Below are 27,348 nucleotides of genomic sequence, written 5' to 3' on the forward strand. Positions count from 1 at the left end.
TTCAGGTCACATAGCAGGAACACAATGTCGGGCTCTGGATGACCTGGGGTAGGCCCATGGCCATCATGGTGGCCATGAATTCTTGAGCTTCTTCAAATCCCACTCCTAGAGAAGGCAGATTGAAGTCCCCCAAGACCATAAATCTGGGGAACTCCACTGCCAACCCAGAGATGGAGTCAAGGAGCTCAGGAAGGGAAGCTGCTATGCAGCAGTGAAGCTGGTACAACAGCAACAATCTCAACTGATCTCTAAAGCCCAACTTAATGAACAGGGTCTCACATCCAGTGATCTGTGGTGCAGCACCCCTGAAGGCCATAAGTGATTCCTGGATGACAATCACCATACTTCCACCTTGTCCCAGAGTCTCAGCTGATGCCACACCCAAAACCCAGCTGGGCATATCTCAGAAAAGGCCACTCCTGTTCCAAGCTCAGCCAGGTTTCAGGAATACATGTCAGAGTAATTTATTATTATGGTTGGTCGCATAATCAACCAGATGTTTAGACTGAATCTGGCATTTTTGTTCACCTATTGAGTTCTTCCCAAGGATCTGGGATAGGCAGATGTTTACTAATATTAAAGGTATTGTCACAGAATGTAAGCTGTTCCAAGTAAAGCTGCCTTTTGCAATTGTAATGGTGATTTTGTCAATCCCGATTGTGTTCAAGTGGTGTTCCTGATGTTTTGGAACTGCACCCAAGGTGCCTATTACTATTGGTACTATCTTTACTTTCTGTTTGCAGGTCTTCATATTTTGTGATTTTCTCCAGTTCTTTCTCTTCTATTCTGCTGTCCTCAGGTATTGCAATGTCCACTATCCAGACATATTTGTCTTCCTTAATAACAATTGTTAAGTCTGGGTGGTGGTGGTGGTGGTGCTTCTTCTTCTTCTTCTTCTTCTTCTTCTTCTTCTTCTTCTTCTTCTTCTTCTTCTTCTTCTTCTTCTTCTTCTTCTTATTATTATTATTATTATTATTATTATTATTATTATTATTATTACCACCACCACCTGCCCTCAGCCCTCAGAATCTCTGCATCGCTTATGCAGAGATTCTGCAAGAGTGTGTATCTTTAAATCTCCAAAGCTTAAAAGTTGCACTACAATATGAAAGTTTTCCTTTAACTCATCATAAATGCATTATGTGAATGATATAATAGACATTTCAACAAATCTAATTGGGATGTTGAAATATAATGTATTGACCCTTTAAACAAATCTGTCTGTCATGTTTCCAACCCTGCTGTTTCCCATTTGGGTAATAATGAAATTAAATGAGTAAACTTGGGAAGAAAATAAAAATAAGTCTTTCATTATCTATCCTTCTACCCCCAAACACATCTCTTGGACAATTATCTTATACCTTGTTACTTTATTCTATCAGATTTCAAAGGAATTACATGCACACAGATTTCCTTTGTTTTGTTGTGCGAGTCCAAATGTGCCAGAAGGAAAACACCGCATCTAGATTTTCCATAATATGCTGGTTGCCAGTGAACTATTGTATGAGGATTATCTCAATAACCCTTATTGCCATTTTCTACTTAATGTTTAAGGAGCAATTATTTTACTCACCTCATTAGTTGTAAGGGTGAGGATCCGATCTAAGTCTTCCACAAGCTGTTTAAATGTAGGTCTCTGTGAAGGTACTGCATGCCAACAATCTCTCATCATCATGTAGCTGTGGAAACCAGCAATTCATTATGTTAATTAATGTGTCTATGACATTAATGATCACATATTCATAATATCTCACTGCTGTTCAGCAAAAAGTCAGGATGTATTCACATTTTATGTATCTGAAATATTTTGCTCTTTAAGAAAATGTGCCTGTGGTCCAGAGGATTGGAGATGAATTTAGTAGTAGGCAAATATATTCTGCACTTTTAAATACTGTTCTTATGCAATTTGGAGAATTTGCTATAGAAATTATTTAAGAGAAAAGAGATTGTGGACAACTCTCATGGCTAGGTTGTGGTGTTTTTCTACTTCAAATCCCTGACTTTCCACACATTCATTAAATACAAGGGAAAAGAACAGCAGGGAACTCTTTCCATCAGGCTTTTGTTGCTGATTTTAACTGCTCTGAGGGCATCCTGTCCTTCAGAAAATGTTGCAGAATTTGAAAAACTCATCCCCCTTACTTCTCTGCCCACAAATTTGATGGAGAATTTTGAAAAGTCATTTGTGCCCAGCTCCAGATAAATTATACTAGTTCTCATACCCTGCCTGTATTTGTCCATGCTGGTGTCATTATTAGACTTTACAAGAGAATCAGAACAATGGTTTCTATAGGTGAAGATGGTCCTCCAGATGTTGTTGAATTACAAGTCCCATCATATCTGACTCTTGGCTACAGAAGCTGGAGCCATTGGGAATTGGATCCCACCCTGGCTGTCAAAATCCTACTTTGCCTAAAATAACCATTTTGCATTAGTATCCAAAAGCCTTCAGGTTTGGAAGCAGTGAGCCTTGTTGAACATGATATACAAGTCTCCCTTACTTATATGGTACTGTTTAATGCCTATGTTCTAAAAAGAAAGCATAAAAAGAAGTGAAGGTTTTAATACTGTCCCCACCAATTCCCATCCCAAAGCTATGTATTAGCAGAGGGGGCTGGAGCAGTAGATCACCTAACTATGTTCTCTGCTCTCCATGTATGATCACTATTTCTACCCTCTAGATAAATTAAGGTAAATTAAATGGGCATGGAAGATCCCATTAATGGCCTTCAGCTGGAACTAATCCTAATGCTGCACTAAAGAGAAAAGGCTATTCTAATTGTCTGGAAATCTGTCCAGATTGTACTGTAATTCCACATATGAGTAGAAGATAGAAAGCTTATTGCTGATTATATGAGAAATCTGTGAACCATATGCTATGACTGCAGAGGTTCAAGGAAAGCAATCTGAGGAGATATAAGGCACCCATGTGACTTAGGTAAAAGCTTTAAATGCTTTTAAAATGCTTTTCTGGTCCTGAACAATTATTTAAACAAAATAAACTCTTGCCTAATTCAAGTTAGGTAATGATTTCTTTTTTTCTAAAAACACATTGGTTTCACAGGCAAGGAAATCTCAATTTAGTGGGTGTTAATGCAAGGACTTCAGAGGCAACAGCTAATGCTCCCATTGTATTTAAATGTTTTATCTCATTTATACAAATGACTTAAAATGGCACAAATGGTATCACTCTGGGTGATACATTCTCAAATTTAATGAGCAATTGGAAATAAAGGACAGCCCTCCCTGCAAATGTTGTGTTAAATCAATACTTCACTCTATTAAAAGGCCAGAGAGAAAAAGCAAAAAAGAAACCAGCAAAAACCTATTATATTACATATAATTAAAATAATTCAGATTTGTTATTTGATATCAAATGGTATCTTGACTTCCATTTCTTTGTGGGACACATTAAACACACACTTACTCCCACGAGCACACACACTATAGATCCAATTAGAAAGTCATTGTGTGACTTTCTGATATCGTGGCAGGGACTTGGCTTCATTTTCACCAACGCTCTGTTGTATTTCCTGCATTAATGGCTGAAATGCACATTTGGAAGCTGTTTGGATGGGAATATAATTTCAATTGTTTTTCATATGAACAGCTGGCCATCCCAGTCAGAGAATTGTAAATAAAGATTTTTAAAGTCATGATGAAGTAGAGTTATTGACAGTTAGGTTTTTAAACCATTTGAGTGATTGCAAGAGAAAATGTGAATTGTGTCTTGGTAAGCCATAATTTGTGTTCATGTGACATATACTTAGGGAATAAACAGGAAAAAAAGTGAAAGAAATAACAAATGCATTCTCTTTATGTTAATACAGCCCATCTAGCTATGTCCAAAGAGCTCTTACAGTTCATTGGTGCAATTAGCAGGTTTATCCATTCTGTGTCCTTCTTTAAGCAATTTGAAAAGCTCTTCTACTGGAATTCCTGGGTACGGTGATCCACCTAAAGTGAAGATCTCCCACATTAGGACACCAAATGACCACCTGAAGAATTTAAAAAAGAGAATAGAATGTGTCTGAATCAGATCAGTCCAGAATCTTATCTTTTAATTAAATCTTTACATATTGCCAATCATGCAGTGCATCCTGAGCAACGTACCAAATTTAAAAATAAATTGGAGCACAATAAAATGCAGAACACATAAATTGAGTATTAAAGTTCATAAAATAATAAGTAGTCCAACCTAAGCAATAGATGTGTATGCCTAAATCCTATGAAATTCCTTATAACTGAAAATTAAAGATTTAGGATTAAAAAGCAACTCAAGAATGATTTTATTGAGATTGGTTCAAATAGAAGTAAAGTGTTTAGAAATTGTAATGCTAACCTAACCAGGATGTGAGATGTTCTCCTGGCTAAATAAGAAGATTATAAAACCCAGAAAAAGTTTTCTCTTGACCTGGAATCTCTATAATAATAACCCAGACTCAAATACTCCATTCTTGGGTAAGATTATTGAGAAAGTAGTGGCCTTCCAGCTCCAGATGCATTTGGATGAAATTGATAACAGGGTTCCATATCAGTTGGGGTTATAGTATTGAGATTACTTTGGTCACCTTCATGGATTATCTGGCCTTCTTGATGGCATCAGTATTATCAACTATGGTACCCTTCTGGATGGTCTTGAGTGCATTGTTTATTTCATAGTTTTGGCATGGGGTGCCATCACTATGTTGATGACACCCAGTTCTATTGCTCCCTACCTTCTAACACAATTGGTATTCTTGAACATTATCTAAACTTAGTAACAGGATGGATTAGAGAGAACAAGCTGAAATTAAATTCAGAAAGAGGAGCTTTGCAGATTGAAAGTGCTTCTTGATTTCTAACTGTCACTGGATTTCAGGTGTCAGCTGCAGTGAGAAATGTGTTTACCCAAGTACAGCTAATGTCCCAACTGCAGCTCTTTCTGAGCTGGTTGGGCCAGAGCATCAGCTAACTATATCTTGATAACAAGCCAACTAAACTACTGCAATGTACTTTACATGAGGCTACCCCTGAAAAGTATATGGAAATTGCAACTGGTAAAAAAATCTGTGGCCAGAGTGCTGTCCAGCGCAAGGATAGGGATCACATCATGTCTATATTGGCTGCCAATTGTCTCCTAGACAGAATTTAAGGCATTGGCAGTGAATTTTAAAGCCTGAATGGCTTAGGGGGCTGGTTATCTGCATGATTACTATGAATTTGCCAGGTTACTTAAATGAGCCCCCTTCATGGATCACTGCCTTGTCGTGGCGAAGGGGCTTGCGTAACTCAGTGAAGCCATGAGCTATACCGTGCAGGGCCACCCAAGACGGACAGGTCATGACAGAGAGTTCTGACAAAATGTGGTCCACTGGAGAAGGAAATGGCAACCCACTCCAGTATCCTTGCCAAGAAAACCCCATGGACAATGTTAAAAGGCTAAAAGATATGATGCCGGAAGATGAGCCCCTCAGGTCGGAAGGTGTCCAATATGCTACTGGGGAAGAGCGGAGGGCATTTCCAAGTAGCTCCAGAAAGAGTGAAGCGGCTGGGCCAAAGCCGAAAGGACGTTCAGCTGTGGATGTATCTGGAAGCGAAAAGAAGGTCCGATGCTGTAAAGAACAATATTGTATAGGTACCTGGAATGTAAGATCTATGAACCAAGGCAAGCTGGATGTGGTCAAACATGAGATGACAAGATTGAACGTCGACATCTTGGGAATCAGCGAACTGAAATGGACGGGAATGGGTGAATTTAATTCGGGTGACCATTATATCTACTACTGTGGGCAAGAAACCCTTAGAAGAAATGGAGTTGCACTCATAGTGAATAAGAGAGTGGGAAAGGCAGTAATGGGGTACAACCTCAAAAACGACAGAATGATCTCAGTGCGTATCCAAGGCAAACCATTCAATATCACAGTCATCCAAGTCTATGCCCCAACCACTGATGCTGAAGAAGCTGAAGTTGACCGCTTCTATGAAGACCTACAACACCTTCTAGAACTAGCACCAAAAAGATGTCCTTTTCATCATAGGGGATTGGAATGCTAAAGTAGGAAGTCAAGGAGTAATCGGAATAACAGGCAAATTTGGCCTTGGAGTACAAAATGAAGCAGGGCAAAGGCTAATAGAGTTCTGTCAAGAGAACAAGCTAGTCATAGCAAACACTCTTTTCCAACAACACAAGAGACGACTCTACACATGGACATCACCAGATGGTCAATACCGAAACCAGATTGATTATATAGTTTGCAGCCAAAGATGGAGAAGCTCTATACAGACAGCAAAAACAAGACCAGGAGCTGACTGTGGCTCAGATCATGAGCTTCTTACTGCAAAATTTAGGCTTAAATTGAAGAATGTAGGGAAAACCACTAGACCACTCAGGTATGACTTAGATCATATTCCTTGTGAGTACACAGTGAAGGTGATGAATAGATTTAGAGGATTAGATTTGGTAGACAGAGTGCCTGAAGAACTATGGACGGAGGTCCGTAACATTGTACAGGAGGCAGCAACTAAAACCATCCCAAAGAAAAAGAAATGCAAGAAAGCAAAATGGCTGTCTGATGAGGCTTTACAAATAGCTGTGGAAAGAAGGAATGCGAAAAGCAAGGGTGAAAGGGAAAGATATAAGCAACTGAATGCAGATTTCCAGAGAATAGCAAGGAGAGATAAGAAGGCCTTCTTAAATGAACAATGCAAAGAAATTGAGGAAAACAATAGAATGGGGAAGACTAGAGATCTCTTCAAGAAAATTGGAGATATGAAAGGAACGTTTAGTGCAAAGATGGGCATGATAAAGGACAAAAAAGGCAGGGACCTAACAGAAGCAGAAGAGATTAAGAAGAGGTGGCAAGAATACACAGAAGAACTATACAAGAAAGATCTTAATGTCCCTGATGTCCACGCTGGTGTGATCACTGACCTTGAGCCAGACATCCTAGAGAGTGAAGTCAAGTGGGCCTTAGGAAGCATTGCTAACAACAAAGCTAGTGGAGATGATAGTATTCCAGCTGAGTTATTTAAAATACTAAAAGATGATGGTGTTAAAGTGCTGCACTCAATATGCCAGCAAGTTTGGAAAACGCAACAGTGGCCACGGGATTGGAAAAGGTCAGTTTACGTTCCAATTCCAAAGAAGGGCAACGCCAAAGAATGCTCAAACTATCGCACAATTGCACTCATTTCACATGCTAGCAAGGTTATGCTCAAAATCCTACAAGCTAGGCTTCAGCAATATATGAACCGAGAACTACCGGATGTACAAGCTGGGTTTCGAAGAGGCAGAGGAACTAGAGATCAAATCGCCAACATTCGCTGGATCATGGAGAAAGCACGAGAGTTCCAGAAAAATATCTACTTCTGCTTCATTGACTATGCAAAAGCCTTTGATTGTGTGGATCACAACAAACTGTGGCAAATTCTTAAAGAGATGGGAATACCAGACCACCTTACCTGTCTCCTGAGAAATCTGTATGCGGGCCAAGAAGCAACAGTTAGAACCGGTCATGGAACAACCGATTGGTTCAAAATAGGGAAAGGTGTACGACAAGGCTGTATACTGTCACCCTGCTTATTTAACCTATATGCAGAGTACATCATGAGAAATGCCAGGCTGGAAGAATCACAAGCCGGAATTAAGATTGCAGGGAGAATCATCAACAACCTCAGATATGCAGACGATACCACCCTAATGGCAGAAAGTGAAGAAGAACTAAAGAGCCTCTTGATGAGGGTGAAAGAGGAGAGTGCAAAAGCTGGCTTGAAACTCAACATTAAAAAAACTAAGATCATGGCATCTGGACCCATCAATTCCTGGCAGATAGAAGGGGTAGAAATGGAAGCAGTAACAGACTTCATTTATTTGGGCTCCAAGATCACCGCAGACGGAGACTGCAGCCATGAAATTAAAAGACGCTTGCTCCTTGGGAGGAAAGCTATGGCAAGCCTAGATAGCATATTAAAAAGCAGAGACGTCACCTTGCCGACAAAGATCCGCATAGTCAAAGCTATGGTTTTTCCAGTAGTAATGTATGGCTGTGAGAGCTGGACCATAAAAAAGGCCGAGCGCCGAAGAATTGATGCCTTTGAACTGTGGTGCTGGAGAAGACTCTTAAGAGTTCCCTGGACTGCTAGGAGGTCAAACCAGTCAATCTTAAAGGAAATCAACCCTGATTGCTCATTGGAAGGATCGATAATGAAGCTCAAGCTCAGATATTTTGGCCACCTAATGCGAAGAGAGATCTCTTTGGAGAAGACCCTGATGCTGGGAAAGATTGAAGGCAAAAGGAGAAGAGGACGGCAGAGGATGAGATGGTTAGATAGCATCACTGAAGCAATGAGCATGAAACTGAGCAAACTCAGGGAGGCAGTGAAGGACAGGAAGGCCTGGCGCAATATGGTTCATGGGGTCACGAAGAGTCGGACACGACTTAACGACTAAACAACAACTTAAATGAGCAGGAGAGCCCTTTTTGAAGATGCCCCCACTGCTAGAAGCTCAACTATCTACAACATGGGAGAAAGCCTTCTCCAGTAGAATTCTAATGATATGGAACACTCTCCCATATATTTCTCCTTTCCCTCTTCCAGTATTTAGGAAAATCTCAATCTCTCTCTCTCTCTTTTAATTGTTAATTGATTCGAATGATACTGCTTTTAACTGTATTGATTTATTGTCATGGGTTAAATTTTGTATATTGTTTTTATTGTCGTAAGCTGTCATGAATGTTTCTATAAATAGAAAGGTAGGATATAAATTTAATAATCATTTTTTTAAAAAAGTGATCATGCTGAAAAAGAATGAGAGGCTATATGGACCAGATACATGTTATTGCTTTTTCACTCTAAGGAGATTCATTGTTCTTTGACAATCCTTAGAGAAACTTAGCAAACATATTATTTTGAGACAAATGTCCTCTTGGGCTGTACAGTTCAAGACATAGGAAGTCCAAAATTACTTGGTTCAGAACATGCTACAAGTCAAATAATTTAAAACAATGTTTGGGCATTGTGTATTTGTAAAAAGTGGTTCAGTGGAAGAAAACTTCTGCACCTAGGAGAGGAAGCCAGATCATTCATGAGCTCTGAAGCTAGCCAGATTAGTAACAGAGCACATTTCTAGGGCCATTTCCTTCTCTTTCTTTTTCTTACGGGGAAATGAGACAGCAGTCAAGAGTTTCAGAGAAGCCAGGAAAGAGAAGCTTAGTTAGAATAATATTGCTGAAAGAAAGAGCCCATGCATCAGGAATGAAATTGAAAATATTCATTGTTTTCTTTGGCTTTTCAGTCTAAAGTGGTAAGAAAAAAAAGCCTTTTCTTATTCATTAAAGGGTAAAAAAAAAAAAAACCCACTAGATTCTCTCCCCAAGTTTTTTGCAAAATAAATATGCCCAACTTATACTACTGGAATTTCCCATGATGGATCAAAGGTTGAAAGGAAAAGTTATACGAGATATACTTAAATCGGTTGAATATGTATTTTATTGTATGTAATTCTGTTTCATAGGAGGAAGCTGTAAATTCATTTGAAGAAGATAAAGAAAGGTTATAAGATAAAATTACTTACACATCACTTTGATGTGTGTAAACCCTGTCAAAGAGAGCTTCTGGTGCCATCCACTTTACAGGCAGTCGACCCTGGGCATTAAATAAGGAAAGAAGGATTAACAAATGGATTAACAAATACTATGGTTCATGGTGAATGTTTGGCAAAGATTAATTTAAATTAAACTAAAAAGAAGGTCAATGTCAAAGCAACTTAATATGTGCGACATAAGAAAACAAAGTCTTTGTTTCTTACTAGATCTTTTGGCTCATTCATAGAGTTGTGAGTAGAGATGTGCAGGATTCAGGTCTGAAGCAGGCAATAGAGCTTCATAGACCATCAGCAGCTGCAAAGGATCTGCATTTTTCCTAGGTTTGCATTGTAAAGATGCGTAGGCTCAGAAATATACTCTTCTGGGCACAGGAGATGTTATGAAGGTGATGACAGAATGTTAGGAAACAGGACAGCTCCTTGAAGGAGCTGATGACACGTAGAGAGAAAATGCTTATGCTAGGTCCAAAATACTTTTGCCAGCTTTGGATCTGAACACTGCACACCTTGAGCTATAATTATTAATTTCTATGGACCTGGAATTTAACACTAAAACATCCAGGGTTGAAAAGAAGGGAAGATAACAGCTCATTATCTTTTATGATCTATTCTCCAAGATACTAATCTCCGCAAAGAATTCATATAATCCAGAAGCATTTTATCAGACTATACTGTATATCCAGGAATAAGAAAACTCGTATGTAGGCAGTTGCTAATACTTTTGCAATGGGAGATCCTTCTCTAGTTAGTTATTCAAAAAATCTTCCAGTCCCAGGTGGCCCCAGATTTAGCCAAGGGCACTCAGTACAGCTCTAGAGTGGGAGACAGTTTCAGGATGGATAACCACTCAACTCTGTTTTCAGTGCCATTATAAAAAAAAGATGAGATACAAATACAGTAAAAATAAGCAAGTGTTTATATCTTAGCAAGAGGCAAAATGTAATGATTCTGAGTATCCATTTAGGGGTTTCTAGAAAAAGGCAGTAATTTTCTAATGTTATTCTGTTTTCATACTGTCAACCTCTTTAGCCTTATGAATGTAGCTTTAATCAAATATACCTTAAAAAAAAGAACCTCATATAAGCAGCTGTCTGTGGCAAGGACATACAATATAAATGAAGAGCTTTTGTACTTTAATGAGGAGATTGACACGTGTGTCACCATGGTTTTGTGGAGCCCAACTGAAATGTGGCTAATGTAAGATATTTATAGAACTAAAATCAAATGTCATCAATTACATAAAGAATGTGCCCCACAAAATCACCCCTTGATTACAAAGTGGCGTAGGCATATATGCATGTCTGTGAGTCCACAACTCTCTCCCTCTCATACAGACCCACAAACTAACAGTGAAACAATGTTCTACGGGTTTTCATAGACACCATAAAAAAGGAACAACTAAAACTTATCCTTTATAAAGCATCATATAACATGCACTCTCTCAGGCTATGTAAGCAGATAACCTTCTTTTCCTAGTAAAAAGGAGTTGGGAACACTTACACACTTGCCTCTTATTTTCATTCTTTGATTAAAAGTTAGGCCGCTGTACAAAAAGTCCATTAAGAATACATTTGCCATACTTAAATGCACTGAAAAAAGATAGTGGATCAAGTGATAAGACTGCCATTCACTTACATTAGTAGTCTTTTTATAATAATCTATATTGTTGATGTCTCTAGCTAACCCAAAGTCAGCTATTTTCATGACATTATTTTCAGTAACCAACACATTCCTTGCTGCTAAATCTCGATGAATGCACTGAAAAAGAAAACAATAAAATAGGATATGAAAAAATGAGAAACCCATCTGTAACACGATTCTCAGTTAGTTAAAAAAAATGATATTGCTTGAAACAGATGCTTACATGAGACATTTACTTGAATGTCAAAAAGCATCTCAGGTAATTAAAATACAAGATCTTTCCCATGATCCAAAGGGTTTGAGGGCCCACCAGTCTACATCCACCAATATTTCCCCTTTGCCCAACCACACCCACAAAGCATAAGGATTCTCTTGCCCTGTGATGGAGCAAAATAGAGTACCAAGAAAAATAGACAAACATCAACAAGTCCTTATAGCCAACATTAATGAAGAATATGAAAAGAGAGATAAGCTGGGAAAAGAGCAAGACCCTTAGAAAATCCTGATTTAACAGATTGATAGAAAAATAAAATTAAACCTGGAATAATAAAATTCAAGATATCCTGATGTTTATTACTGGGTTCATTATAAATATTCAAGAGACAATTTAAAGTATAGGAACATTCAGATGTTTTACATCTGAATTATCTATTTTCATTCATCCTTTGTATTTTTTACTTGTGATTATTCTAATTTTATATTGGCAAAAATGGGTTTAAAATTTTGACAGTCATGCTCCAAAGTTCTCCCAATATTCTGATACATGATTGGAAAGCAAATGGGTAATAAATAATCCATTCTACTAATGTCTGCTGTTTGGCTAACAGAACTGCACAATTATGTATGCTTGGATATTTTTTAATGTCTAAATGTTAAATTTAAATAAATATAAAACAATGCTTCTAATTTCTTATTTGAAACTAGTTATTTGGGTGAAGAAAAGCCATTCTTGCCCTAATTTCTTTTTCTCTACTATATGTGGAACTATATCTTATGTAACTTAACTAATATTTCTTATTGGAATGGAAGTTAGAGTTTTTTTAATATAAAAATAAGCAAGAAACCAAATGTTAGCCAACTAAAGTATGGAGAGACTTTTTTTTTTTTTAAAAAGCAGTATTAACAGTGTATTAAAAATATATGAATTAAGTCTTAATTTTGCCATGAACCCAGAGTACTCCATATTATTTAGCTTGCAGTCCTTGGTCTTTTAAAATTAAGCTCTTTAAAAAATTAACTATCTTCCAACTTACTATTTTTAAACATTATAGTTTCCAGACCATGGTGAGCTATTCATCTGCCTCTCTACTCATGTCTACGGCTTAGTGTTGAGCATAAAGAAAAGTACAAAAGGAAAGACCTGAAGGCCTGGCTCTGCCAACTCATACGGGTCGAGAAGAGACATAACCAACCCTGAGGATGGCTGGCACCTTGATGTTGATGCTCCCCGAGTCTACTAATTTTACCATCAATCTTGTTTGTAGGACTATTGTTTTATTGTATTTTAATTAATATTTATTCTTTTACTATAAATCACAGAGTTGCTTCCAGGGAGGTGGTCGATGACAAATGTGAAATATAAAATAAATAAATAAAATAAAACAGTGAATACTTAATAAAGTGTCTTTGGAATAATATACCAAGAGCTGAATTCAGGACCAAGAAGCAGAAGTGTATGCCCAGCTAGCCAGGGGTGGGGAATAATGTAGAGAATGGTCAAATATCTCCAGTGATTGTTTGATTTGGTTCTCAGACACTGAACACACTTAACTCTTATGTCAATAAATCTGTTGTCAGTTGAAATTCAATTGTAAAACCATGCTGTTAGTGAAATAAATGGTTAAAAAAAAATAAAGGGTACATAGACTTATCTACCTCCCAGATTGAGGAAAGGCTCTCCATCATTAAACCATATCTTCCAGAAGACAATTCAATCGTTTTAAAGCTTCCCAATAAAGAATTTATATCCTTAAAAGTATCCAAGTCACATATGCCAAATGCTCTGAAAACAGTTTTCTTAAAAGCCAGTCTAAATTCTTTTTCTACTTAAAACCTCTTGATTTTATCTTCTGCCACTGAAACACAGCACTATTGTACACAGTGATATAAAATAATTCATTCTGTTGTTGAAATGTGAACATTTAAAAAAAAATTAAGAACTCCAATCAAACTCTTCCCTCAGCAGGGAAATCTCTTGGAAAATTAATTTGAATCAAATGTTCAGAATTGTCTGTTAAACTGTACCCAAGACATCTACTGAAATAGTTCCCCATATGCTGTCATTGGACAATAGTATGTGCTTGATGTATTAGTTTCTAAGTGATACTGAGTGGGCAAAGTTTCAATTTTAATTTGATTGATATACAGTTTTCATAGAAATATGCAAAATAAATCAACAACTTTAAACATTTCAAAATTTTAAACCTATACAATGGTAAAATATAGATTGTTTGCATCTCTCAAAGATATCAAGTTTGCTTGCTTATTTACAGACATTTGGGCAGGGGGGTAGATTTGGGGGAAAAAATCATCTTTTTCTGTTAATCATCAATAACAAAATTGCAGAATGGTCACCAACCCCTAACCCTTTTTCCTTAACACTAGCAACCTCTTGAAAATGTTCAATTGGCTTTTGTTGATTCAAAAAGGAAGTTGTGCCTACAGATGGAAAACATAGTTCAACCTAACCATAACTTCTGTTATGAGTAATAAAGCACAATAGCAGAAAAATACTGACATTCTCCTGAATTTTTGCCAGGATATCCTAATTCTGTAGGACATGAATATATGTGCTTATTCATGCAAACATCTTAAACCATTATTCTTTGTAATCTTGTATTATAATCATGTGGCTCAGATGTGGCTTTAGTGAGTTTTAAAAAGGAATAAAATATAATAAACCGCATTTTCAAAAATAAAGCCCTGTATTAAATTTCCAGTAACGACAAAATTACTATTAGAAACTGTCTATCATTGAATTCCAAAAGAATAATTATGTTAATCTGATACAACGAGACTGTTTTGTCCGAGAGACTGCACCTAGTTATTTATGTTTTGCTGGATTGATATATGCTATACTAAGAAATGCATGAAATCTGTACAGCAAAAGGAGAAACTACATCCAAGCCATCCAGCCCTGCCCACTTTATTGAACCAGTTACTTGCACAAGAATACCTAACAGGGCAGCACATGGGTTGAATGCCTAAGGAAAGAGATTTGTGTGGAATGGCAAGTCAAAAGAATCCCAGTTCGAATCTTACTACTACCATTATCTTTCAGTATCAGTTCCCCATAATTACTATTCACATAGTAATTATTATGTACAATATAGCATAGAGATTTGACAATGAAGATATCAAAGTGGTGGATAGCTTCTGCCTTTTTAGGATCAACCATCAAACAGTAAAGGGACAAGCAGTCAAGAAACATGCTGTAGACTAGCCATCAGTAGAGCAGCCATGAAGGCCTTGGAAAAGATCTTCAAATACTGTGATGTGTCTATACCTACTAAGATCAGAATTGTGCAAGCCATGATATTCCCCATGACATTCTATGGAAGTGAAAGTTGGACTTTAAAGAAGCAAGATAGGAAGAGTATTGATGCCTTTGAACTTTCAGTTGATTCCTGAAAATACCATGGAAAGTCAAGAAAACAAACTCATGAATCATTGAACAAATCAGCCCAGAGTTCTCACTCAAGGCACAAATGACCAGGCTCCAATTATCCTACTTCAGACACATTATGCAAAGACCCAGCTCTCTGGAAAAGGCTCTAATGCTGGGAAGGGCGGAAGGAAAGAAAAGAAGAGGACAACCAGCAGCAAGGTGGATGGGCTCAGTTACGGTGGCAATGAGTGCACCATCGGGAGACTTGAAAGAACAGGTCAGAGATAGTTCGTCATGGAGAAAATCTATCTATGTGGTCACTAGGGGTCGAAAATGACTTGATGGCACATCATCAATCAATCAATCAATAGTCCAGAAATAAGAATTACTGAGACAATTAAAATGAAGTACCTGGAATACTGGAGAGCAAGAGATAAATGTTGACCCTGCTGTTTCTATGACTACTACTTATAATAATAATGGGATACACCCCCTTTCTGCACACGTCTCCAGAACTGAGAGGCAAAATGATGTTCTCAGGACAGCCCTACTTCCACTATATTTCCTATACTTCCACTCCTGATATTTTCATATTCATATTCACATCTTAAGTTCATTTATAGGATAATATAATGCCTCAGAATCAAAATTAATGTTTATATAATATTTATTACATGATAGGTTATAAGATCCTAGCAAATTGTAAAAGTACATGAAAATTATTTTTAAAAGAATGTATTATGTTTGAGAAACTTTTAATATATAATCATTTTATTAAACACAGCTAAATTAAATATTGTTCCATGCTGGAAAGTGATGCAGTCTCTCAAATATATTATTTTTCCTGTAAAACTGGACATGTGGGTTGAATTTATTATGAATGCTGACGATGTTTTGCTGAATTTTCTCAAAGTGGATTCCTTCTTGCCATCCTTACTGATCAGCTTAGAAGATTGCTTAACTGGCTATGATTAACTTCACAAAAATATCTATGTATGTCTACTGGACACTTATATTTACAAGAACTGGACGGAGTCTGTAAATTATTAGAGAAATGGCACAAAACATGTCTCACGTGACATTGTCTTGTGATACAGTAGTTCCCTTTTAGCTAAAAGTTATTTCATTAGCTTTTGTAGAGTCTTTTGTTCTTTTTAATTACATACCAATCATTTGGAAATTAGCAGGAGGATAGTGGAAACGGATATAGTTTTATATTATGATTACAAAAGAAAAAATATGTTAGAAGAAACAATTCCTCTTTCTATATCCATATAAGCATTTTACCACCAGAAACTTTGAAATGGAGGCCTATTCAAACATCTGGACTCCATATACTATCTTGTACTTAATTGGTACATATACTCTCTTGTACTTTTAAAAATTAAAAGGAATTTTTTTACTATTCAATCAACTGACTTAAACATTAATAATTTAATTGAATAACTCATGAATATATATATGCAAGAGTAGTTTTGTTTACTACACGACAGATATATGTCTTTTCTTTGTTCCGTTAACTAACTAACTAGCTAGCTAACTAACTAACTAACTAACTAAATAAATAAATTTTTAAAATGTTCTTTATTGCCAGCCAATTATTATCCTTGGCAATTCTCATTCATCTGCAATTTACATAGCCCACAATTACCAAAACAACTGTTTCATTTGGTATTACAGTATTTTCTTTAAAAAATGCATAGCCTCTTATTCGGATCCATTTCTTTAAAAGGACAATGGATATATTGTTTGACAAAAAATATGCTTATTTCCTTCCACCACCACCCCCACCCCATAGGCAATTTTAACAAACTGCTATGATGATAACAGCTTTTCTGAATCAAGCAGCTCTTGACCTAATTGTGGGATTCTAACTGCTCACAGTATCAAATACATGCAAACCCAGGCCAGATATTAAAGATACAGGCTCCTTGGTCACTACTTCACAATGACAGTAGCTAAGCTTTACATTTCAGATGTGAATGATCAAAAGTGAATATACAGCTTTCCGTCACGTCTACACCCTTCTATTTGGAAATCAATGCATCTACAATGGCAGCATTATCTAGTCATGAACAGGTTACAGCATCTTTGGGAACTTATTTAAGTTGAACTGAGCAATAGTCACTAGACTGGCACTGAACTATTTCAAAGCCTTGAAAATAAACAAACAAACAAATAAATAATAAAGCTTTATTTTAGGATTCTGGATTTTAAATAGAATTCCATACATGACAGAACATGTAGGAGTTCTATTCTTTCTGATAATTCATTTGAAGTCCATTATACTAGAACATAATATTAAGTCTGATATCATGAGCAATATGGGGCTAATTGTCCTGTAATATAAAATTTGGAATATAATCTGTTTAGTAGTAGGATTCTGTAATTTACCTAACCTCCCTTGTCCCTTCTAATGATATGATAGGGTTAAGAAAAAAAAGTAAGTTGTATACTTCTTGATTCAGTATTATTAAAGTTCTCCATCTTGTAATATATTATCACACATTTTATATTTATTTATTTATTTATTTATTTTCCATCAGTATTCAGTCTATTAAGCAGGGGATTATTGCTTGCTGTTTACAGACCTGGTTACACAAGAAACTTAATTATCACTTAAATGGAATGAGACCAGCTAATTTTTAAGCAGTGAATATTAGTATTACATTGTTTTGGATTCTAAGTGCAGATTAACCATTCATTTATTCACAGAATGCTGACACTTTTTGTGATCTCTTTTCTTACGCTGGCCTATGTAATGTGCTTGAAACTTGAAACAGAAATGAACAGCACCCTCTTTCATATCACTAATTGGCGGAACATTATGGTCTTAAGTCAATGAGGCAAGTTTTAAAGTTACGTTTTTGTTAACTGCCTGGCTAAGCAATTATCCTTAAAATCCCTAAGTTCATCTGGTGATAACATCTGCTTTTTCTTGTTCCCAGCTTCTAACAAGCATAACGTACAACTTGTCTGTTCACACACATGTATTTGTTATTGAATTAGAAAACACTAATCTTTTTCATTTTCCTTATTGCTCCCCAGATATGCAATCATTTACCTTACAGTTACAAAGACATTTTTGTTTTCTTTCCACTATTGTTATTTATAAATTTTATTGTATTGGGCTCATTTTTCCTTTGGCCCGAGTGTGTAAAGACAGTGGCTTGCAGTCTGAGTTCCTCTCCTATAATTTATTTATTTAATGGATTTATATGACTGCCCATCTCATGTACATGTATAAACAGGGCATTTTGTGCTGACAAGCGGGCAAATATGATTTTCACCAGATTTTGGTTCTCTTTGCAGCGCCTACTTACCCTCTTTTCCCTGTGGAAGTAAATAGAGAGGAAGAGGCAGCTGACCAAAGCTGTACCTTTCATGTCTGACAGCGCAAGTATCTAGACTTCCATTTCTGGCAAAGGAATTTATTAAGAGAGCCGGTTTGGTGTAGTGGCTAAGGCAGCAGGCTAGAAACTGGGAGACCTTGTTTACTAGTCCCACCTTAAGCACAAAGCTTGCTGGCTGATCTTGGGCCACCCCCTCTCTCTCAGCCCTAGGAAGAAGCAGGCAATGACAAACCACTTCCGAAAAACCTTGCCAAGAAATCTGGAGGACCTGTCCAGGCAGTTGCCAGGAGTCAAGATTGCCTTGAAGGCACCGAAACAAACAAAAAAAAAAAGGATGGGAGGTGGGAATGGATATTCCAGTCTGCCAGAAAAGTAGGCATATTCTTAATAGTATTGGGTTGCTGAATGTCCAAAAGTAATAGAATGAAAAAATACACACAGATCCTAATGTATGAAGTACCATCCTGATCACTCTTTCATTCTCAGTTTGGAGATTTATCATGATTACATGCTATGACTATGTTCCCACCGACCTATTACAACCAAGTAAATGTAATCAATTCCTTTGTTACATGTAAGTCCATTCATTTTCTTACTTCTACTTATGTAAAAAAGCAGGGATTGGTGTAAGAAAGAGCCGGGACTCCTTTGCATCATATGCTGATCTAATTCTTTAAATCTCAAAGTGCTCTTTTGGGATGGAAAAAACCTGCCTTACATGACAATGCGAAACTGCAATGAAAAACTTTTTCAGCACCGCTTACCTTTTGTGATGCTAAATATTCCATTCCTCTTGCCAACTGGTAGGTACATGAGACTAAATCTTTGAATGTCATCTGTTCTTCAGGGACCCGATTAATATCAAATGAATATTCCATTCCTGGTGGTCGCCGGGCTCTCAAGTATTCTCGCAAATTCCCTTTGGAAGCGTATTCAACAAGTACATAGAGAGGCCCTTTAAAATAAGCAAATGCATAACATGAGATGTTGTTGCAATTCATACTCAGAGTATCAATTCAACATAGCAATTCAACCGCTCCCAACATACACCCAAAGGTAAGCCAGTTCTATTTAAAAAAATGCTTTTCAGTGCACAGCTTCACTGTGCATATCATGTAGACTGTTATATAGATATATGGGGTGAAAGATACACATGGTGACATCTACTACTCCATTTATCATTGGAATTCAGATCTCACTGAAAAATTATGGAAAAATGTAATCCTTGCACTTTCTTCTCATAGAAACTCAGTCACTAGAGGTTAAGATCATGGAAAAGGAGCCTAAAATCAAAGCACCGCTATTCCTTTGCATTTCTCTCTGATCATTAAAGGGAGCCCTCATGCAAATATCCACCCTAGTTCTATAGTTTAGTATTTCATATAAGTATTGCACTTACTTTCCTGAGACTTTTCCACAGTCTCTAGACAAACTAAAATAAGGAAATCCAACAATGGAATGAATGCAATTATTAATCTTTCCAACTTTTGGATTGGAGGGAATTACAGTGCAAAGACAGGGAAAGAGGGGTGGAGACGTTTAAGAATATGCCCAATACTGCACTACAATTAGGCACCAGAGTTAACGATGTGGAAAGTAACATCTAAGTCCAAGCACACTATTTCTAAGTTTTGACTTATTTTTTTAAGTCAGGTGTCGTATGATATTCATCTGACCCTCTTTACTGCCCCTAGCATTGCAATTTTCATTTAGCCTGCAGAGAATGAAAAACTGCTGCATGTTGCATAATTAAATGACATTATTTTGGCACCTTTAGATTGCAGTATCAAAATGATACTCACCGTCCTGAGTGCATGCCCCCAGAAGATTGATGATATTTTTGTGTTTCCCAATCATTTTCATCATCTCCATCTCAGACACCAGGTCAGACAAATCCTTCTCTGTAGCATCGTCTGTGCAAGACACAGCAAGTTCCATGCACAGTTTTAAACAATGTATTAGCTCAACTCACTTTTTCATTAATTGATGTATTGAACAGATCATCCAACTAGTAAAATGGCATTTCTAGGCCAAATCCTGAAGATGTTTCTTTACTCCCTGAATTGATTAATGCTGGTCATCCTCTTAGATGAGCTAAAAGTACTTTGTTTCCCTCCCAAGGAAATCAAAGCACATCTATTCTTCCCCTTTTGGTTTGTTTTTGCTACAGACATCCAGGAGGGAAATCCAAACAAATAACTGGTGTGTGTGTGTGTGTGTGTGTGTGTGTGTATGTGTGTGGCTATAAATGCATAATAGTAGGATAAGACTTAAATAAATTTCTGCAAACAACTAAGTATGGGTTATATTAAATCTGAATATTTTTTTAAAAAAAGTTGCCTTGACTTTTTAAAGATCTCCTTTTACTGTATATCCCATTTATACATCTAATCAGAATAAACCTGACTGAGATCAGTGAAACTGTGGATAAGACTGTAATATTGGTGTTATTAAATTAATGTAACAGATATTATTAGCAATAAATACATTTGATGAACTTCAGTTTTTTCAGTGTTCAAAGATTTATATAATTATATACACACACACACACCCCACAACTTTACAAAACTTGTGCCTCATCACATCGGAATCATCCTAATGTCTTTTTATACAGGCTTTTTTTTATTATCTCCCCACTACTGCCTTTATCTGAGTAAAGGCTATGTATGGGACTATCACCTATGTTTATATGAGTGCCATTAATCAGTAAAGATTATCATCATATATTAAGAGGAAGGTCTCAGGATCCCTCACCACCACATTTTTATATATTGCCTTTATAAAATTTTGCTCTTTTTTTTTGTTTGTTTGTTTCAAAAAATGTTGGATCATGCCCCAAAATATATTTCCTTATGCATTTAGGCTATGGATTCCTTAGATTAATGTTCAATAAGCCAATGACAGCATATATAGTTCCCCCATAGAGCAAACCAAGGAAAGAAGATTGATCAGCCATGTAAGTTTTTGCCGTGTTTGTAGGGTTTTTGTTTTTTGGTGCCTTTGAGTCAGTCTTAACTCCTGGCAACTGCCTGGACTAGTCCCTGCAGTTTTCTTTGCAGCATTTTTTGGAAGTGGCTTGCCATTGCCTGCTTCCTAGGGCAGAGAGAGAGAGACTGGCCCAAAGTCACCCAGCCGGCTTTCATGCCTAAGGTGGGACTGGAATTCACGGTCTTCTGGTTTCTAGCCTGGTGCCTTAACCACTACACCAAGCTCTCTTTATAAATTGCTATTGCTAAAGCCAAATACACTGCCAAATACACTGATTTACTAGGAAAACTGCTGAAGCCCAAGGTGAAGTAAATGAACTTTGGGTTTCTACCGTTAGTGAGTTCAGAGGCCACAAAAGAAATATTATTTGCAGAACTTGCCACGTGATTCTCTCCCCCATGTTACCTTTCAGCATTTTCACTGCAACAGTAACCGCTTCTTTTGGCCTGTCTTTGTCAATGCCCATTGCTTCTGCCATGACAACTTGACCAAAACATCCTTCCCCAAGAGGCTTCCCTAGTGTCAACCTGGGGGTGTAAACCAAGGATTAGCACAGTGCGTCTGATGAACAGTTGACATTGGTGAAATTCCAGAGCTAAACATAAAAGAACCTTTCAGCAAGTCATTTTGGCTTGGGCATTTCTTACAAAGAACTAACGAGGGTATTAAAATACATTCAGAAGTTTGGGCACGCTCCTCCATTCAGCTTTTGAAATACGGATTCTGTGTGTAATTAATACTCACTGGCAAAACTTTCTCAAATACTTGGAAGAACCGAAATGGGGTTTTATAGCTTGCTTGAATCCTGAGAAATGACACCGTGATTTTGTATCTTCAAAGTGCAGCATGCTTTGTCCCAAGCTCAGGAATATAGCTCTCGGTTCTGGAATGTTTTACTACAAGCTCAGAACACACTGAATGGCTATTCTGAGCTTTCAACATATTTCATATTCTTATGGAACAGACAATAATGCCTACTGCCTGTATGTTTTCCAGTCAGTGTTAATGCACAATATTTTCTTTCATATAAAATTAAGTGGCCATAACATAATGCCACAATTAAATGGTAAATATTCTTTAAAAAGAGACTTTTAACTGAAAAAAGCTTTTAATCTAATCATGTTAACATCAGTAAATACTTTAATATATCTGTTATGAAAATGTCTGCTACTTTGACAATAGACAAAGACTAAAGAGTTGAATGCCTAGCTGAGACCATGCTGTGTTTGCTCTGAAACTAAAATTGAATTTAAGATCTTGGCAGAAAGCAAACATTTGCATTGGAAAATGACTAATTTATGTGTTCTTGTGCTTCTTGTATGAGTTTAAACAATGTTGTCTTTGTGTGCCTACAGCCCCCCAATCTAATAAACTTCTGTTAAAGAGCTTCTTTCATTACAAACCTGGTCCACCCACATTTATGCTGAATGCTGTTTTTAAGTGTTTAGTGCTTTAAGATTTTCCGCATTAATGTTTCCCCTCAGGGAATGGGCTGACAGAGTTATGCATACAACCCCCACTGTTGACTAGAACCTTGCAGGTGGAAAGTGAAATGTATGGCACTATTTTCATTGATATAATTAGGAATATTTCCATAAATGACACATACAATATTTTTTAAAATGTTCAGAGATAAATTTTAAAAACAAGCTGTTTGAAGTTTTCAAAAAATAAGGCAGATTCTAAAAGATGGATCACATGTATCAAGAAGGTACAACTCTGATAAGATGGAGGGCCAACCAGGTTTGCTATAACTTTGAGGTGATCCTCCAAATGTTAGTGGCATCAGAAGCTCAGGACCACACTTTCTGCATCCATAATATACAACAGAAAAAAGGGGGAAAGTCCCTGTATGCCAAGACTAGTTTACTGGCCTGCTTTGTTCTAGCATCAGTAAATAAAATTCTTCTGAAGGAAGGATGTTAAAACTGAAAGACTCCTGAAAGAATAATGAAGATCACCTTCTTCCATAATTACTGGTGGCAAGTTTTCACTTACTTATCTCTTGGGAACTCCCATTTTGGGTCTTCGGGTAGTTCATATTCTGAAACTCCTGCCAACATGGGAGCATCAGCATTGGAAGAAAGACGGGTAGTTATTCTCACCAATGGTGTGTTAGAGTTCATAGAAGAGCTTGATTCTGCAGATACCTGTTATTTGAATACAAGATGCAAAAAGAAGATGTAATCTGGGCCCAGCTGTTGCAAACCGGTACTAGAAAGTAAGGCAGCCAGCTGATAAGTATGATTTAATTTCTCAAATTAATGATTTAATTTCTCAAATGTGAGTTGATTCACTACTCATGATTGTAATGTTCTGGTAGGAATCTTACTATTAAAACACTTCTGTTAATTGACTTCATATTAAACTAATTACAGACCAGGCTTTTCATACTGAATTCCCAATGGATATTCCTGTTATTTACTAACCATATTTGTAACAATCTTCTTCCTTACTTTCCCAAAATGTGTTTTTTAAAAGGGGCTCTGATTGTCACCCTCATCTTCATCCTCATCCTCTTTTTTAAAGAATATAAAGCACAAAAGACTGGCTTTTCTATCCATTCATACAGTTTTAGAATCTTATTCAGACTTACTAAATTTGAACAGGAGACTTGTCAATACTTTATAACAAAAGGAAAAGAAAAGAAACACAAAAATTTCTTATAATAGTGCCAGGATAACCACTTCTAGAGCACTATTCCACAATCATATAACAGATACGGATCACGGATTAATTTCTCAAACAGGAAAGTGCATGTAAGACAATTCTAATGTAAGGATCATTATTTTTCAAAAATTGAAAAATGAACACTAACTATCCCAGAATGACAACAAAATTACTTTTTCTATTGCTTTCCTATGAATAGAAGCATTATAGTTATCTTTATGGCTGAGGTCATCAGACTATTCTCAATAGACATGAGATGTATGAGATGTTTTCTTGTTCATCGTTGCAACATAAAAAGTTTGGGAAATCTTTCCCAAATCTAAAATCAAATTCAAAGGAAAAAAATGGGAAGTGTGGGGAGGGACCCATTTAATGAAGATATCTCTGTTAAATTCATCCATTTCCATATTATAAGACCGAAGTTGTTAATTATTACTTCAGTTATATTGATTGAATATTTGGATGTTTGGATGTGACTTCAGTTGGATCATCTACTTCTATTGTGATTATATGCACATGCACACCCTAATCCACTCACTTGTTCAGTCTTTCTGTCATACTGTACATACAAAAATAGAGTGGAATACAGTTCAGGAAAAAAACCTGATTATTCAATACTGAACACTCAACAAAAACCAAACAAAGAAAGTTGTTTTCATAAACACTGTTGGAATGTGATCAAACAAAGTTGCCATCCAAAATATGGAAATACCATTCCATGCAACATAATCTGAGGATCATTCTGGAATGACAGATGTAAAGTCTCATGCAATGTTTTTCAGTGATCATCTGATAAGGTTAGATGAAAAGATCATTATTCCCAATTCAAAGTAAAAATTAGCATTCCTTTGCAAGCTGTTTTTACTAGTAGCACTTATTTTATGAACATTTAATACAATTTGAAATCTTTCTCCAAATACTGTAATGAAAGATGAAGATTTTTATAAAAAATGTGTTATATATCCAAAAGAAAAATCTTAGTCCTCAGAGCAGAAATAGGCAGTAAGAACTAATGTGCCCACAAACACCTCTTTTGGTGTCCCAGCTTCCTTATTCCAGCTGACATGAAACTAGAACATGCTGCTAAACAAAGTAGTGGCCTCTAGTTTGATCCCTCTTTACAAGAATCCTTCTGGGCCTCATAGAGATCCCATCAGAATTCTTAGAATATGAACAAGAAGAGTAGCCATGGCTCTGTGCTTTCTTCTACATAGTGCCATCTGCCTTGAAGAAAATGACCTGGGACAAGATAGGAAGCATCTTGGATGGCCACAGGGGATGACAAGGAAACCTCACCTGATGGTTTGTGTTTTAACATCCATAACAGATTGTTATACTATCATCACACAAATTTAAGTATGTAAATCACACATTTATGTGATCAGGTCATCATGCGTGCGTCATGTGTCCCTGCTTGCCCACTGCAATGCCACGGTTTGTGGGCTGGTTATGTCTATGAGGGCAGCCATTTTGTGAGGGGAAAAAAAAACCCAGCTCCTCCATGGCAGCTATTTAGCGAGATTTCTTGGGAGGTCCAAATATTTATCATTTCTTGCCATTTTTAATTATTTTAGCATTTAACCATCTTATGAGGAAGAAACAGATTTTGATGGCAACTGGTAGTAAAGTGCAAAACAAATTTAGCCTAAGGTCATGGGAGAAATGAGAGATGGGAACTTGACATAAAATATAGTTTGTTGTCATTACTAAACAGCACCGATAATCAAAATGAGAAAACAAAGACGGAATTGTTTTAATATGAATCCAAACCTGCCAAAAAGGTATGATCACATAAAACTGGCCAAAACTAGACCAGTGCTTTCCTCAGTTAAGTGAGGCGACAGTCATTCAGGCTATTATAGAAAAGCATTTAGATAAAAAAAATGTTTTCCCAGAGCCACTCATTTTTTTCATAAAATAGAACTATGACTGTTTTTAAAGCAAGCTGAAATTCCTTACATGAGATACATATATATGTTAGAAAATGATTTGAAGGTTGTTCATTTTATCAGATAGTTAACAATTTACCAATACTCAGCTCAAAAGTTTTGTTTCTTTTAAGGCAAAGGGTGATCCATGGCTTTACACAGAAAAGCCTGCTTAAAGCTGCTTAAAACTGTATTACACATAATGATGTTCTAGGAAAAACTGGAGAAACTTTGTTAATCCGTTTTTATACATGGGAGTAGGAGATCAAATCCAGTCTGTTTCGTTCATGTGGCACCTGCACAATCAATTAAACTTTGCATTTAAATAAAATACACAGGACTTATAACAAAGATAAATTACCTCTACAGGAATTATTAATCAGGGTGTGAGAGTGTGTGCATACATGTGATAGAGATAGATGATGGATGGATGGATGGATGGATGGATGGATGGATGGATGGATGGATGGAGGAAGGAAGGAAGGAAGGAAGGAAGGAAGGAAGGAAGGAAGGAAGGAAGGAAGGAAAGAAAGAAAGAAAGAAAGAAAGAAAGAAAGAAAGAAAGAAAGAAAGAAAGAAAGAAAGAAAGAAAGATAAACAAGCCAATTCACAGATAAATGCATCCTTGAGATTTATGGAGTAAAATAACTATTATAGAAGCTAAAGGACTATTAAAGTCTATTTCTACATGAAGGAAGTTGTACAAGTTGGCCTACGGTCCAAGGAAGCCTTTTGAGTCTAGTTAATGCTTGGTTTTCAGAAGGAAAAGTAATTCTACTTTTAGACAGATTATTCTTTATTCTATAAGAACATTTTGTTTAGAGATCCCTTCCTTCTCTTCCTCTTTTCTTATATATTATGTATGCATTCATTCTGCACATGGTTATCTTTTCTCCAAAATGCTGTCAGCCTTTTTTTTTTTTAAATTGTAACGTTACTGATGATCACTCCAACTAATGAATGTAAAAGACATTTGATCCAATGATATGACACATTGCTTTTGGCTTGAAACAGTGCTTAGAAAAAGGGACACAGCCTTAATTAAAGATTAGTCAAGGCCATTTTCTATAGCAGAACCTTGGTGAAGGTTATCACATGCAGTTTGGGCTATACTATACTTGGTAGAATTGTTATTAGCAAATTGATTTAGACTAGTTGGTTTCCAAATCACTGGCAATCTGGCAATTCACCTAAACAGCATGAGAGAACTAGCAAGTATAATCTTTGAATATACTCTAATTTATGAAATATTAATAATGGGGGAACATCATAAGCATTTCTTTTCTCCCAGTTTAACTTTATTAGAGCAATTCATTGAAGTGATATAGAAATCTGAAAAAAAATGTTTTCATGTATCAGTCTGAAGGAAATCTTATATTTATTTATTTATTTGTTTGTTTGTTCATTATTAAATTTGTATGCCGCTCATCTCCCCCAGCGGGTGACTTATTTACTTGGATGAGTGATTTACTGCAGCATATATTCAGCACAGTAATGTCTCTGAAGCCTGTATCACAAACAGCGGCTGATATACTAATGTTGAAACCTGTAATGTTAAAAGTAATTTCCTATGTA

General features: G+C 36.5%; 1 protein-coding gene across 6 annotated transcripts in view; it reads right to left on the bottom strand.

The window, feature by feature from the left end:
• The window catches only part of FGFR2 (fibroblast growth factor receptor 2), a 120,446-nt gene that overhangs the window by 5,189 nt on the left and 87,909 nt on the right, over positions 1-27,348 (bottom strand). For all 6 annotated transcript variants that reach the window (XM_088132187.1, XM_015888811.3, XM_015888810.3 and 3 more), the window contains 8 exons: positions 23,174-23,325; positions 21,581-21,702; positions 19,990-20,100; positions 18,952-19,142; positions 11,222-11,344; positions 9,557-9,627; positions 3,861-3,998; positions 1,574-1,679 (listed from right to left, as the gene is read on the bottom strand). In XM_088132187.1, coding sequence (XP_087988313.1) covers positions 1,574-1,679; positions 3,861-3,998; positions 9,557-9,627; positions 11,222-11,344; positions 18,952-19,142; positions 19,990-20,100; positions 21,581-21,702; positions 23,174-23,325 — 1,014 coding nt within the window. The remainder of the gene's footprint in view (positions 1-1,573; positions 1,680-3,860; positions 3,999-9,556; positions 9,628-11,221; positions 11,345-18,951; positions 19,143-19,989; positions 20,101-21,580; positions 21,703-23,173; positions 23,326-27,348) is intronic.

The sequence above is a fragment of the Python bivittatus genome, unplaced genomic scaffold (assembly GCF_059951505.1).
Source record: "Python bivittatus isolate LINGU-HERP-01145 unplaced genomic scaffold, Pbiv_v1 ctg000980_np1212, whole genome shotgun sequence".
NCBI lineage: Eukaryota > Metazoa > Chordata > Lepidosauria > Squamata > Pythonidae > Python > Python bivittatus.